This window comes from Chrysemys picta, chromosome 22 (assembly GCF_011386835.1).
Source record: "Chrysemys picta bellii isolate R12L10 chromosome 22, ASM1138683v2, whole genome shotgun sequence".
Lineage (NCBI taxonomy): Eukaryota > Metazoa > Chordata > Testudines > Emydidae > Chrysemys > Chrysemys picta.
The window spans coordinates 13,602,361-13,615,563 of NC_088812.1; the positions used below are offsets into that span (position 1 = coordinate 13,602,361).

Here is a 13,203-nt window from a genome sequence, read left to right on the forward strand (position 1 = left end):
GGGAAATGGGGGGTCCTTCCCACCTGCATGGAACTGCGCCCCCACGGAGCACGGAAATCACCCCGAGGCGCTCGCGGGTTGTCAGCGTAGACGTGCTCCGTTGCAGCCGCTCGGGCCCGTCAGCTCAGCCCCTCAAGCACTATCTGCACCCCTGGGGGGCGGAGAGAGGGGTGTCCTGGCCACGCAGCCCACTGTGCCCCACATCTCCTGCTCCCCCTCCTCCCGCCTGCGGAGCTAAACCCGTGACAGCTGCCTTCGCTCTCGCCCACGGCTCCCATGCGTCAGTTTACCCAGCGTGCCAGGAGGTGGGCGTGGGGGGGGGCGCTGGGGAGGCACGTGTAGTTATGCCTCATGCTGCATCTGACTCAGTACAACACACACACACACACACACCCCGTCCCAGCACAGACCAGCCTCGGTACTGCTGGGACACGGGCGGGCTGCCGGGAGTCCCTTCTCCATGGCTCTGCTCAGCCCTTGGGAAGCCGCTGCCTTTTCCCCACAGCCCAGCGGCTCCCTGGCTCCCCTGGGCTGGCAGAGACCCCTGACTGTCCCCTTGCCTTCGCAGGCGTGGGCTCCTTTCTGCTGTACTCGGTGCACGAGGGGATCCGCGGCATCCCCCTGGATCCCAACGACAAGTCCGACGCCCTGGTGCCCGTGTCTGGGACCTCGCTGGCCGTGGGGATCGATTTCCACGCGGGTGAGAGCCGCCGTGCGCCGCTCTTCGGGCACCAGCGACACGGTCTCCTCGTAGACCAGGCTTCGGGCCCGACCGGAGATTGGAGGGGAGACAACATCCCTCCCTGCTGCCAGGCAGTGCCGAGAGCCAGGACTCCTGGGTTCTGTGCCCGGCTCAGCCGCTGACCCAACGGGGGAGTCCCTTTGCTGCTCTGTGCCTCAGTTTCCCCCATGGCATGATGGGGATGGCGATGCCAGGGAGGCTGAGCTAGCTGGGGAAAGACTGGGAGGCGCTGGAGATGCGGAGCGGCGTCGCTGGGCGGCCCTCACCCCCACTCTCTTCAGCTCGGCCGATAGGTGTGAGGTTTAACGAGGCCGTAGCCAGAGCCTTGTCCCCAATCCCCATACCCCTCAGCGCCCCCCGCCCCCCGTCTCTGCAGCCCTGCCCAGTATCCTGTTTCTGGCATGTCTTCCCCGTTGCGTGAGCGCCCCCAGCTGGTGAGATTTGTGCAGAACGCTGCCTGCCTGACCCCCCCGCCCGCTCTGCTCCCTAGAGAACGACACCATCTACTGGGTGGACATGGGCCTCAGCACCATCAGCCGGGCCAAGCGCGACCAGACGTGGCGGGAGGACGTGGTCACCAATGGGATCGGGCGCGTGGAAGGCATCGCGGTCGACTGGATAGCAGGTGAGGCGCGTCCATACGTCCCCCGGGCTCCGGCCCTGCGGGGAGGGGAGCCACGTGCCGGCACGGCCGGGAGCGGGGCCTGGCTCACAGCACGTCACTGTCGCCCGCCCCAGGAAACATCTACTGGACGGACCAAGGCTTCGACGTCATCGAGGTGGCCAGACTGAACGGGTCATTCCGCTACGTTGTCATCTCGCAGGGGCTGGATAAACCTCGGGCCATCACGGTGCACCCGGAGAAAGGGTGAGGCGCCCGCGGGCGGCCGGCTGCCCTGGGAGCAGAGCAGCCTGGATTGGACTAGATGAAACCTCTGCAGGCCTCAGCCCCCGGGGTCGGGCTGGGAGCCAGGACTCCTGGGTTCAGTTCTTAGCTCTGGGGCAGGAATGGGGTTTAGTGGCTGGGGTGGGGGGAATTCGGAGTCTGGGCTCCTGGGTTCTGTGCTTGGCTGCTGGGGGTCCTTTAATTACAGGACTCCCCAGCATTGGCTCTAGTGTGGTCAGGACTCCTGGGTTCTATGCTCAGTGCTGGGGGAGAAGTGGGGTCTAGTGAATTAAAGCAGGGGGGCTGGGTTCTGTGCCCAGCTCTGGGAGGGGACTGGGGTCTGGTGGGTTAGAGTGGGATGGGGGTGACTAGGAGCCAGGACTCCTGGGTTCTGTGCCCAGCTCTGGGAGGGGAGTGGGGTCTGGTGGGTTAGACCGGGGTGGGGGTGACTAGGAGCCAGGACTCCTGGGTTCTGTGCCCAGCTCTGGGAGGGGAGTGGGGTCTGATGGGTTAGAGTGGGGTGCGGGTGACTAGGAGCCAGGACTCCTGAGTTCTCTCCCCAGCTCTGGCCCTGACTTCATGCAGAACCTTGCCCCACCCCAAGGATCAGGCCCAAAGCGGCTTGTGCTTCTGGGTTCCTGTTGTGTGATACTCTGGGCCTTGTTTTCAGAGGTGCTGAGCACCCGCAGCTCCCCCTGACTGGCAGCACCTCTGACAGTCCCATCCGGGGCTCCCAAAACCACCGGCTGCTTTCAGGGACATTGGCCTGAGGGACCTGCCCTTAGCCATGGAGGGGGGATCCGATGTCAGACGTGGGGTGAGCCCCTGGACTGCCAGACACCCAGGCCCACCCCTCGGCTGCAACAAGCCGCTTCTCCTCCAGGCATCCAGGACCCCAAAGGTTGTGAGAGCGCCAGGGGTCAGGGGAAGGGGGCGATCCAAGGGCGAGGGGCATGTGCACAGCGGGGTCACTGGCGAGCCGTGCTCGGTGTCCCCACAGGTACCTGTTCTGGACAGAGTGGGGCCAGTACCCCCGCATCGAACGCTCTCGCCTGGATGGGACAGAACGGATGGTCCTGGTCAACGCGAGCATCAGCTGGCCCAACGGGATATCGGTCGACTACCAGGTACGGCGGCCGCCCTCCGCTGCGGCGCTGGTAATGGATGCAGGCGGGTGTATAGGAGCAGCTGTCGGGTCAGGTGGATCTGAGCTACAATGGCCCATCCCAGGAGGGGCAGGATACCAGGCATGCGGCAGTTATCAGTGGGTCGGGACCACCCAAAATGCAGCCGTCACCCTGCAGTGGGAGGGACTGGAGGGTTGTGGAGCTCTGACTGCAAAGCCATACGCAGCTGGGGCACTCGGATCTCGGGCCATCCTGCTGACCGGCTCCGTCCCATTGTTTCCTGGTGCTGCCCTGTCTCTCTGCATCCATGTCCTGTATGTCTGTGGGGCGGGGACCTGGGCTCCTGGTGTGCGGCTTTGCTCTTCCAACTGCTGCGTCCCAGCGCTGAGCCCCCGATGGAGACGGGCATGCTCCCCCTTCTCTTTCCCTCCCCCTCCGCCCCGCTGAGCTGTATCCCACCGGGGTGCGTTGCCTCCCCCTCCAGGACGGGAAGCTGTACTGGTGTGACGCTCGGATGGACAAGATCGAACGCATCGACCTGGAGACGGGAGAGAACAGGGAGGTCGTCCTGTCCAGCAACAACATGGACATGTTCTCGGTGTCGGTCTTCGAGGATTACATCTACTGGAGTGACCGGTACGGTTCCCTCCCCACCGCGCAGGGAGCCCGGAGCTCTGCAGAGCTGCAGGGGGAGACGGGGGTGGACCTGGAGGTGTTATGCAAATGAGGCAATGCCCCTGCTTTAAATTTACATGTCATTTGCATAAAATGCAATCATTCCGGGCATGCTCCCTATCTCGCCTGTGATCAGAGATGGTGGCCCCTGGGGGTCCTCCAGCACTCTGAACCATAGAGACTGCTGTCTAGAGTATACCCCCAACCCACCCACCCACTGCCATAGAGCCACAGCGCTGGGCAGGGCTATGGCTAGAGTGGCTGCCTGCCTGGTGCCGCTCTACCCACACCAGTGCTGGAGCTCTATGGCTGCGGGGCTTGGTGGCGAGAGCTACGCTCTAGGCAGGGGCTCTGTGGTGTGGAGTCCTGGAGGACTCACCCTGAGAGCTTGGTCCCCACCAGCGAGCGGCCAAAGAGCTGGCTAGAGTGGCTGCCTAGGGAGTGCCGCTCTAGCCATGACGCTGCCCAGTGCTGCAGCTCTGTTGCTGGGGGAGCGTTGGGGGTATGCTCTAGACATGGGTCTCTATGATTCGGAGGCCTGGGGGGGTCCCTAGGGGTCTCTGTGGTTCGGAGGCCTGGGGGGGTCCCTAGGGGTCTCTGTGGTTCAGAGGCCGGGGGGGGGGGGTCCCAAGGGGTCTCTGTGGTTTGGAGGCCTGGGGGGGTTCCTAGGGGTCTCTGTGGTTCAGAGTTGAGGCCTGGGGGGGTCTCTAGAGGTCTCTGTGGTTCAGAGTTGAGGCCTGGGGGGGTCCCTAGAGGTCTCTGTGGTTCAGAGTTGAGGCTGGGGGGGTCCCTAGGGGTCTCTGTGGTTCAGAGTTGAGGCTGGGGGGGTCCCTAGGGGTCTCTGTGGTTCAGAGTTGAGGCCTGGGGGGGTCCCTAGAGGTCTCTGTGGTTCAGAGTTGAGGCTGGGGGGGTCCCTAGGGGTCTCTGTGGTTCAGAGGCCTGGGAGGGTCCCTAGAGGTCTCTGTGGTTTGGAGGCCGGGGGGGGTCCCTAGGGGTCTCTGTGGTTTGGAGGCCTGGGGGGGTCCCTAGACGTCTCTGTGGTTCAGAGGCCGGGGGGGGGAGGTCCCTAGGGGTCTCTGTGGTTCAGAGGCCGGGGGGGGGGATCCCTAGGGGTCTCTGTGGTTCAGAGGCCTGGGAGGGTCCCTAGGGGTCTCTGTGGTTTGGAGGCCTGGGGGGGTCCCTAGAGGTCTCTGTGGTTCAGAGGCCGGGGGGGGGGGTCCCTAGGGGTCTCTGTGGTTTGGAGGCCTGGGGGGGTCCCTAGAGGTCTCTGTGGTTCAGAGGCCGGGGGGGGTCCCTAGGGGTCTCTGTGGTTCAGAGGCCGGGGGGGGCGGTCCCTAGGGGTCTCTGTGGTTTGGAGACCTGGGGGGGTCCCTGGAGGTCTCTGTGGTTCAGAGGCCGGGGGGGGGTCCCTGGGGGTCTCTGTGGTTTGGAGGCCGGGGGGGGTCCCTAGAGGTCTCTGTGGTTCAGAGTTGAGGCCAGTGCCCATAGAGATCCAGCCTAGTGCTCCTCCCCTGCACCCCCCCACACCCCCGCACACACACTTCCAGGGAAATGGGAGTGGGATGCCAGTGCCCAGGAGGGGGCATCTGGAGCCTCCTGGCCTATCTGGGCACTGAACAGCTCAGGAGTGGGGGGATGAGCCCTATGGAGGCTCCCCCCGCCCCTCCGGTCCCCCAGGCCTGACAATGGGCTGCTCTGGGGCTGCGAGTGAGTGAATGACATTTGTGAGACGCTGACACGGGGGGGGTGTATGTGAGAGAGTGGGGGTGTAAGGTATGTGTGTAATCCCGGGTGTGGGGGTGTAGGGGGTGGGTGTGTAACTCTGAGGGGGTGGGTGAGTGGGGGTGTGAGCATGGCTGCAGGGGGTATGTGTAATTCCGGGGGGGTGGTTGCAGCGCAGAGGTACATGACATCCAGGATGGCGGTGGGGGACCAGGGCATGTGAACACTGGCAGATTGTGGCTGGGCACGGCGGGCGGGCGCGGTCCCTGCTGCGTGCAGCGACGTGTTCACGCCCTACGACGCCTCCAGTTCACTGACCTCGTTCACCTTCTAGGACCCACGCCAACGGGTCCATCAAAAGGGGCAGCAAGGACAACGCCACGGAGTCGGTGTCCCTGAGGACAGGGATAGGAGTGCAGCTGAAGGACATCAAAGTGTTCAACCAAGCCAGGCAAAAGGGTACGTCCAGGGGCTGGTGTGTCCAGCATGCCCCCTTGCGCCTCACTTTCCTCGGGGGGGGGGGTTAAGTGCTGCTGATGGGGGGCGTCTGCAGGCAGGGGCACCGGGAGACGTTTGAAGGAACCCGTTGGCTTGTCTGTTCTCATGGAGGGATTTTTTTCTCTTGTCTCTGTTTGCAAAGGCTGGGAATTATCTTGGTGGGGGGAGGTTCTAGAAGGGATATTTGGAAAAATGAGCAAAGTGCAACCCCACGCACAGGGGTTCACGCACCCAGATGCGTTCCCACTCCCAGTCACACGTGTGCACCCTGACGCACAAGGAGTCTCGCACTCACTCGGCGCACGCACAAAAGCAGCCCCAGGCGGTGTCTACGCTACAGGCTGTGGACCAGCCCAGCTATGCTGGGGGCCGTGCCAGCGTATCCCCATTGCGTAGGCTGACGGAAGGGCCTTTGTCACCTCCCCACACGACAGTCGCTTCCCTGATGGAAGCAGCTTTGCGTCTACGCTGGCTTTAGTTCAGCGCAGCTGTGTTGGTTTCACGTCGCTGTCGACCTGACTTTTGAGTGTCGATTGAGTCCCAGAGAGTGTTCCGAGGACTCCCGCTCGCTTTCCCTCTGTGATTTCACCCCACAGCAGCCTGCCCCCACCAGCCCTTCCCTTTGGCTTGAATCAGGTTTTGCCCCCTCCCTTCTCTGGGAATGTGGGGGAGACGTTAAAACACGTGACGCGGGAGCTGCGTTCTCTGTGCCCGTACGGTCCTTGAAATGTGGGGCATGGGGGCCTCCCCCAGACCTTGGGGCCCACACGCCCCCTCCAGTCTGCCACCCAAGCCCCCCATCCCTTCTGTGTAGAGTTTAATCCATATTGTCCTCCCCACAGGCACCAACGTCTGCGCCCAGAACAACGGCGGCTGCCAGCAGCTGTGTCTGTTCCGCGGCAACGGGCAGCGGACGTGCGCCTGTGCCCACGGCATGCTCGCTGAGGACGGGGTGAACTGCCAGGACTACGACGGCTACCTGCTCTACTCTGAGCGCACCATCCTCAAAAGCATCCACCTGTCGGACGAGAGCAACCTGAACGCGCCCGTCAAGCCCTTCGAGGACGCCGAGCACATGAAGAACGTCATCGCCCTGGCCTTCGACTACCGCGCCGGCACCGCCGGCAGCAACCGCATCTTCTACAGCGACATCCACTTCGGCAACATCCAGCAAATCAGCGACGACGGCACCGGGCGCAAGACCATTGTGGAGAGTGAGTCCCCTGGGCCCTCCCTCGCCGCCTCCTCCTCCTCTGTCTCTCCCCTCCCTTGCGGCTTCCTCCCTCTCTCCCCTCTTCTTCCTCCTCGTCCTCTTCCTCTGTCCCCTTCCTCTGTCCCCGTCTACTCCATCTATCCCCTTCCTCCCTCTCTCCCCTCCTCCTCCATCCTCATCCTCCGTCTCTCCCCTCTTCTTCCTCTTCCTCCATCTCTCCCCTCTTCCTGTCTCCTTATCTCAGTGTAAGGATTCCAGGGTAAAGTTTGTTATGGGGGAAGGGCAGTTGTTCAGGGATTGGCTGGGAATTTTCTGCCCAGGGCTCTAGAACCCCCATGGGGGCATGTCCTGAGTGCCGTCCCCATGGGTTTGTTCTAGAGCGGGGTGGCTGCATCATGGGCCTCCGGAATGTGGGGGTTCGGGGGGAGGAGACAGGCTCTAGAACGTGGGAGGTGCTGGCGAAGGATGCAGGTGGCCTGGGGTCACCGTGGCCTGGGGCTCTAGAGTTTGGGGGGCAGGCAGGTGGCAAGTGGGGGCTCCAGAATGAGGGGGACCCGTGTCGTGGGGCTCTCAAGTGTGGGGGATGGGTGCATCCCGGTTTCCACCGTGCAGGGATCCCCGCATCCTGGATCAGTGAGAGCCGTTGGGTGCGGCCCCAGCACACCTCCCTGCAGCGTGCCTGTCCTTCCAGTGGGCGTGTCCAGGGACAGACCCCGTCCGCCATCGCTTTCCCATCCTGCAGCCTCCAGGGGATCCGGCTCCAGCTTCCCTTGCTGTTGGATTCCCCAGCCTGGACTCTTTATCCTTAACATTGTTTCTGTCCCCAGGCCGATCTGCCGCCTTCCCTGCCATCTGAGGCACTTTTGCCTTTCCCGAGAGACCTAGCGAGGCTGGAGGCTGGCGTGCCAGCCCGATGGCTCACGCTCGAGCCCTGCTCTGGGCGTAGCTAGAGACGCCCCCTTTGCCCTCAGAGCAGCTGCTGCCCGGGCAGAATCAGCAGAGAGATCGAGCCAGGAAAGCCTGGGGCAGAGCCTCCACTGGCGTAGCTCCATTGGCTCTAAGGGAGTTAGGATCATTTATACCCGGTGTGGATCTACCTCCCTTTGTGAGCGTGTGTGAGTGTCTCCGTCCATCCGTGTGTGCGTGAGCGTCTCTCCGTCTGTGTGTGTCTCCGTATGAGTATGTCTGCGTGTATGTCTGTCTGTGTGTGTGTCTGTCTGTGTGCGTCCATGTGTGTGTCTCCGTACATGTGTGTGTACCCGTCTGCGTCTGTATGTGTGCATGTGTCCGTGTGTGAGCATCTCTCCATTGGTGTGCATCCGGGTGCATGTTTCCATCCGTGTGTGAGAGTGTCCATGTGTGCGCGTCTCCATCCGTGTGTGTGCATGTCTCTCCATCCATCCATGTGTGTGAATGTCTCCGTCCATGTGTGTGAATGTGCGTGGCTGTCCGTGTGTGAGAGTGTCTCCGTCTGTGTGTCCGCACATGTCTTGGTCTGTGTGCGTGAGTGTCTCTGTCCGTGTGCGCAGGCGTTTCCCAGGAGATGAGGCCCCACGGCACATCTTGGCAGCTCTCTGTTTGCGTTACATTTACAAGACTAAGCCACTCAGCCTGAACCAGCCCCTGGCCTCCCGAGCTACCGTTCACCCCGAAACTTGATTAGTTTTATTGGTTCCTACAGCTGTCGCCGTGCGCGTGGCCAGCTCCGCACCACTAGAGTAAATCTCCACCCAGCGTCATAAATTCATTAATAAGCTGATTCACATTCATAATGAGCTTGCACCGCGTTTATTGCTCTGGCCAGGAAAGCGGTTGTAATTGATTGCAGCTGGGGGAGCGAAGGATTCGGTGGGTCCATCTGCGGTGAAGGAGGTGCCTAGCGGTTAAGGCATTGGACTGCCGTGGAGGAGAGCTGAGTTCAGTTCCTACCTTTGCTACAGACCCCCTGGCCGACCTGGGGCCCATTACTTCCCCGCTCTTGGCTCAGTGTTCCCATCTGTAAAATGGGTGCAATCATCCATTCTTCAGCTGTCTAGACTGAGCTCGTCAGAGCAGGGCCTGTGTGTACAGCCCCCCGCACAATGGGACCTGGGCTTGGCTGCAGCTCCAGGCATGACCATAATAACGCTGCTTATGAACATGAAGGACCTAGAGCAGGAGCGTGCCTGGGAGCTGAACTCTGTCTTGGCTTGCAAAGCCCCCTTCCCATTCCCGTCCCGGCCCTGTGGCACCCATGGGAGCTAGGGGGGCAGGGCAGCCAGGAAAGCAGGGGCTGCTTTTACCCAAGAACCAGCCTGCACCCAAATCCTCGGGCCCTGCCCCCTCTCAGCAGCCAAGGGAGGAGACACAGCAAGGCCCAGTTTGCCCCTGATCCACAGAAGAGCAAAGGCAACTCGAAGCTGTGCCGGCTGTGTGTAGCGGTGGATGAGCAAGAGCCTGCGCGCAATGGAGCTCCTGCCGGGCTCCTTCTGCTCCATTGTTTCTCCCTCTCTCTTCCGCGGGAGAACGGGAAGTGCTGCCCCCCGGTGGCTGCTGAGGCTGTGGCCTGTGTCACAGAGTGTGGGGGAGTCAGGGCCCTGCACCCCCCACTTCCTGTGATTCACCGAGGCTCTCGGCCAACCAGTAAAACAGAAGGTTTATTAGACGACAGGAACACAGTCAAAGCAGAGCTTGTAGGTACAGACAACAGGACCCCCTCAGTCAGGTCCATCTTGGGGGGCAGGGAGCTTAGACCCCAGCTCTGGGGCTCCCTCTATTTCCCCAGCCAGTTCCAAACTGAAACCCCCTCCAGCCCCTCCTCTGGCCTTTGTCTCTTTCCCGGGCCAGGAGGCCACCTGATCTCTTTGTTCTCCAACACCTTCAGTTGGCCCCTTGCAGGGGAGGGGCCCAGGCCATCAGTGGCCAGGAGACAGGGTGTCGGCCATTCTCTGTGCAGACACCATCACACTGGCCCTCTAGGGCTCTGCAACCATCACACCCCCTTATCCCACCTCCTAGATACTTAAGAAAGGCATAGGGGAAACTGAGGCAGCCACACAGTATTCAGAGAAAACATTAAGAACATTCCCACTTCCTCACAGCCCGTTTCCCCAGAGTCTCCGGCCTCTTCCTGCAGCCCCCAAGCAGCAGAGCCCACGCATCGCTCCGGAACTGCCTGGACGTGAAGATGTAGATGGCCGGGTTGGCCACCTACCAGGAACCAGCACAGAGCTGGGAGGGCGCCGTGGGAGCCGGCCAGCCCCTGGAGCAACAGAGGGTAGGATGGGAGCCAGCAGAGGACGAAGGTCCAGCCGCAGCAGGAGCCGCACCCTTCCCAAGCCAGCGTTGGTTTGTGCAGGCAGTGGGCGGGCATCGCCCTTCCCGGAGCACGGGTGCCCCCGAATCTTGGCCTGCGTGGTGGAGGTGACGGCCAGCGAGATGGCAAAGGTACAGAGGAAGAGGGCCACGGCATACACTCGTTGGCAGCGATAGGGATGTGCCACGGCCAGGTCGCGGTGCACGGCCAGGGTGAAGGCGGTGGCGAAGGAGTTGGCCACGCCCATGAAACGCAGGAGCTTGTGGAGGCCGGCCCTGAAGAGCCGCACGGGTGTGATGGCTGCTGCGGCGGCAAAGGGCCTGCGGGCCACCTGCGGCACGTCCGCCGGGCTGAGGTTGAGCAGCACCGTGCCGTGCGCTTCAGGAGGATGGCGAACGCCAGCCCCAGGGGCCCCCGCGAATAGTGCTCTGTCCTTCCCAGGCCCGGGTCCTCCTCTCGCCTGCTGTGCTTACATCAGCCTGCAGCCTCCCTCCCGGCTCCTCCGCCTCTCTCCACCCCTCTGCCAGCCCCCTCCGCTCGCAACAGCCCCCCACACCCTGGCTGGTCCCCTCCCAGCGTCTGTGTGCTGGACGTGAGGCTGTTGGTAGGGTCAAACCGAAGCCCCACACGTGGCGTGAGGTGCTGCTTGACATCTCTTGGAGAGCCCCATTCCCTGTGTCCTTCACCGCACACCTTCCCCAAATCCCACCGCAGTTCACCCTGCGTTGCCCCCAAGCCAGGCTCCTCTTTTCAAAGCCATCCTCCCCTGTCCAGCCTGCTGGCTTCTCCGCAGCAAGGCCGTTTGCACAACAAAAAGTATCACAGACCGTTCTGGAGGCAGCCCCTAGCACGGCATGGCGCCATTTCCTGCCGGGCGCATCCTGCTTCATGGCTGATCTGACTTGAGCACAGGAGCTAGTGAGCGGGTCGGAGCGAAGAGCAAACTCCAGCCGTGCGTGCCCACCCCGATTCACCGCCGCGCAGGCCGGCTGCTGTTCAAATGGACTCAGCCCCGGAGGGACCCAACCAGCGCCGTGCGCCCAGCGGGACAAGCTGGAGTCGGCTGCACCGCATGAATATTAAACAACTCGTCACCGCTCTCCTTCCTGTCCCCTCGCCAGCCCTGGATAATTACAGACGACACTTTCATGGGATTTAAAGGCCCAGCGGCGCTTGAGATCGTCCTGATTGTTGTGTGCGTCTCGTTTACATTATTAAAGCGCGGGGCTTAGCGGGGATGAAGTGTGTCTCCGCAGAGCGGGGGCGCGGGCGGCAGCTGAGTCCCGCATGCCCCATTCGCTCTTCAAACACTGACTCGAGGCATAGCAGCGGGTGCGTCGCTCCCTTCGGAGACGGTCGCATTAGGTCCTGTTGTTCATTGGCTTCGCTGGTGGAGCAGCACAAACCCAGCCGTGCCTGGCTGGTTCATTGCAAAGCGCCTGGTGCCCGCGGTGGATCCCGGAACATCTGGCTTAGCCCTCTGGCTCTGGGGCGGCTGTGCCGACAGGTGCCCTGCTCACAGCACTGGCCGGCTCAGGGACGCTGCCTGATGTTTTGTGTACAGTAAAGAGGGCTGTAGGAAGAGGAAGTTCTCTGTAACCCAAATTCCGATCAAATTCAGGGAACCCCAAGCCCCCAGCTGTTCCCTACGTACACCCCAGTGGAGGAGGGGCAGGGCGCTCTACCCTGAGACGGGAAGAGAGAGGGTCATTTCCCTGCTCTGCCTCCGTTCTCCCGTTGGTACCTGGCCTACCTCCCGCGGGTGGCAGGATAAATGCCTTAGCGACGGAGGCGTCCCCGGGCCGCGGTGCTGGGGGTCAGAGAAGCGCCGTACATGGCCAGAAGCGTTACTGGGAGACGCCGGGAGCGTTTCCTGGGAGTTTATTTAATGCGATTAAAGTAAACAGCCGTCATGCCTCCGAAGGAGCCGGTGCTGACGGTTTACAGCTGCCAGTGCCCGTCTCTGGGGCAGTCAGCGGAACAGTTGAATGGATCTGAGCGACTTGAGCAGTGTTCGCCAGGCCGGGTGTGCAGGGCTACATCGATGCACACCTAGGCGCTAGAACAGGGAAGGCCCATGACCTCGATGTTACCACAGCCGGGCTGATTCCCCAGGGAGACCAGTGCAGAGGACGTGCGAGCCGCTCCTGGTCAGCTGAGTGGTGTTTCACGCTTGTTTCGCACTAGTGTAAGTGACAGCACAAGGGTGGGGCAGCGCCCGGAGAGCCCTTTGTCCCGTAACGCGCTGTGTCTGAGCCGGTATCATTTCTGCGTCACTCCGGTGCAGTCAGCCTGAGCCCCTGGTCCCAAACCCACGTTGGAGCCGGTTTCTGCCCTTGCAGTGGTGTGAACCCAGAGTAGCCCCGCTGGTGTCAGCGCAGCTTCGCCCTGTTCCCATCAGCCTCACGAACCGCAGCGTCGGGCTGGAGGTGGGAAATGAAAGAACTTGCTCGTGACGCTAGCGGAGGGGGAGAGGAGAGTCGGGGGGTGCTGCAGATGGCGGTGTGAACGTCCGGTATCCTCGCCAGGCACTGGGCGTGGAGGGCTGGTCTCGAGCCTTCTGGGGGTTCATGGAGATTTGAAAGTCTTTCCACTCCTGGGAGGAAGGGGGGTGGGGGGCTTGCTGCAGCATTTCAGTAACATTCCCTGAGCCCTCAACAGAGGGGGTACATGCAGGGCCTGCCCCCTTCTCCGGCACAGGGGGCCCTGGAGACGTGCCATGGGCCCAGAGAAGTCAGGGCCTTGGTTTTTAAGGCCGTGTTTCCGTAGGATGATGGCAGTAAAGGGCGGGGGGCACTTGACCTTGTAGCCCCAGGGGCTCTGCTGTTTCACGCCTGATGCCCTGAGCTGTCTGTGACTCCAGCCTAAATCGCCCACTGCTGCTGTTAGCCTGTGTCCCCCTGCTCCATTTTGCTGCTGCTCTGGTGTGTTGCGGCCGAAGCGCTGGCCCACGTAGAGGATAACAGCTCTACTACTGCTCCCGGCCGATGGAGTTCTCCGGTAGCGCCGGGGCGGGAGCCTGCACTTTGAGTGCTGAAGGTCCCA

The 13,203-nt window shown here is 62.3% G+C and overlaps 1 protein-coding gene across 4 annotated transcripts in view; it reads left to right on the forward strand.

Moving 5' to 3' along the window:
• Positions 1-13,203, forward strand: part of LRP1 (LDL receptor related protein 1) — a 177,441-nt gene that overhangs the window by 127,326 nt on the left and 36,912 nt on the right. For all 4 annotated transcript variants that reach the window (XM_065575932.1, XM_065575933.1, XM_065575935.1 and 1 more), the window contains 7 exons: positions 569-700; positions 1,233-1,367; positions 1,481-1,610; positions 2,629-2,755; positions 3,240-3,391; positions 5,487-5,611; positions 6,493-6,864. In XM_065575932.1, coding sequence (XP_065432004.1) covers positions 569-700; positions 1,233-1,367; positions 1,481-1,610; positions 2,629-2,755; positions 3,240-3,391; positions 5,487-5,611; positions 6,493-6,864 — 1,173 coding nt within the window. The remainder of the gene's footprint in view (positions 1-568; positions 701-1,232; positions 1,368-1,480; positions 1,611-2,628; positions 2,756-3,239; positions 3,392-5,486; positions 5,612-6,492; positions 6,865-13,203) is intronic.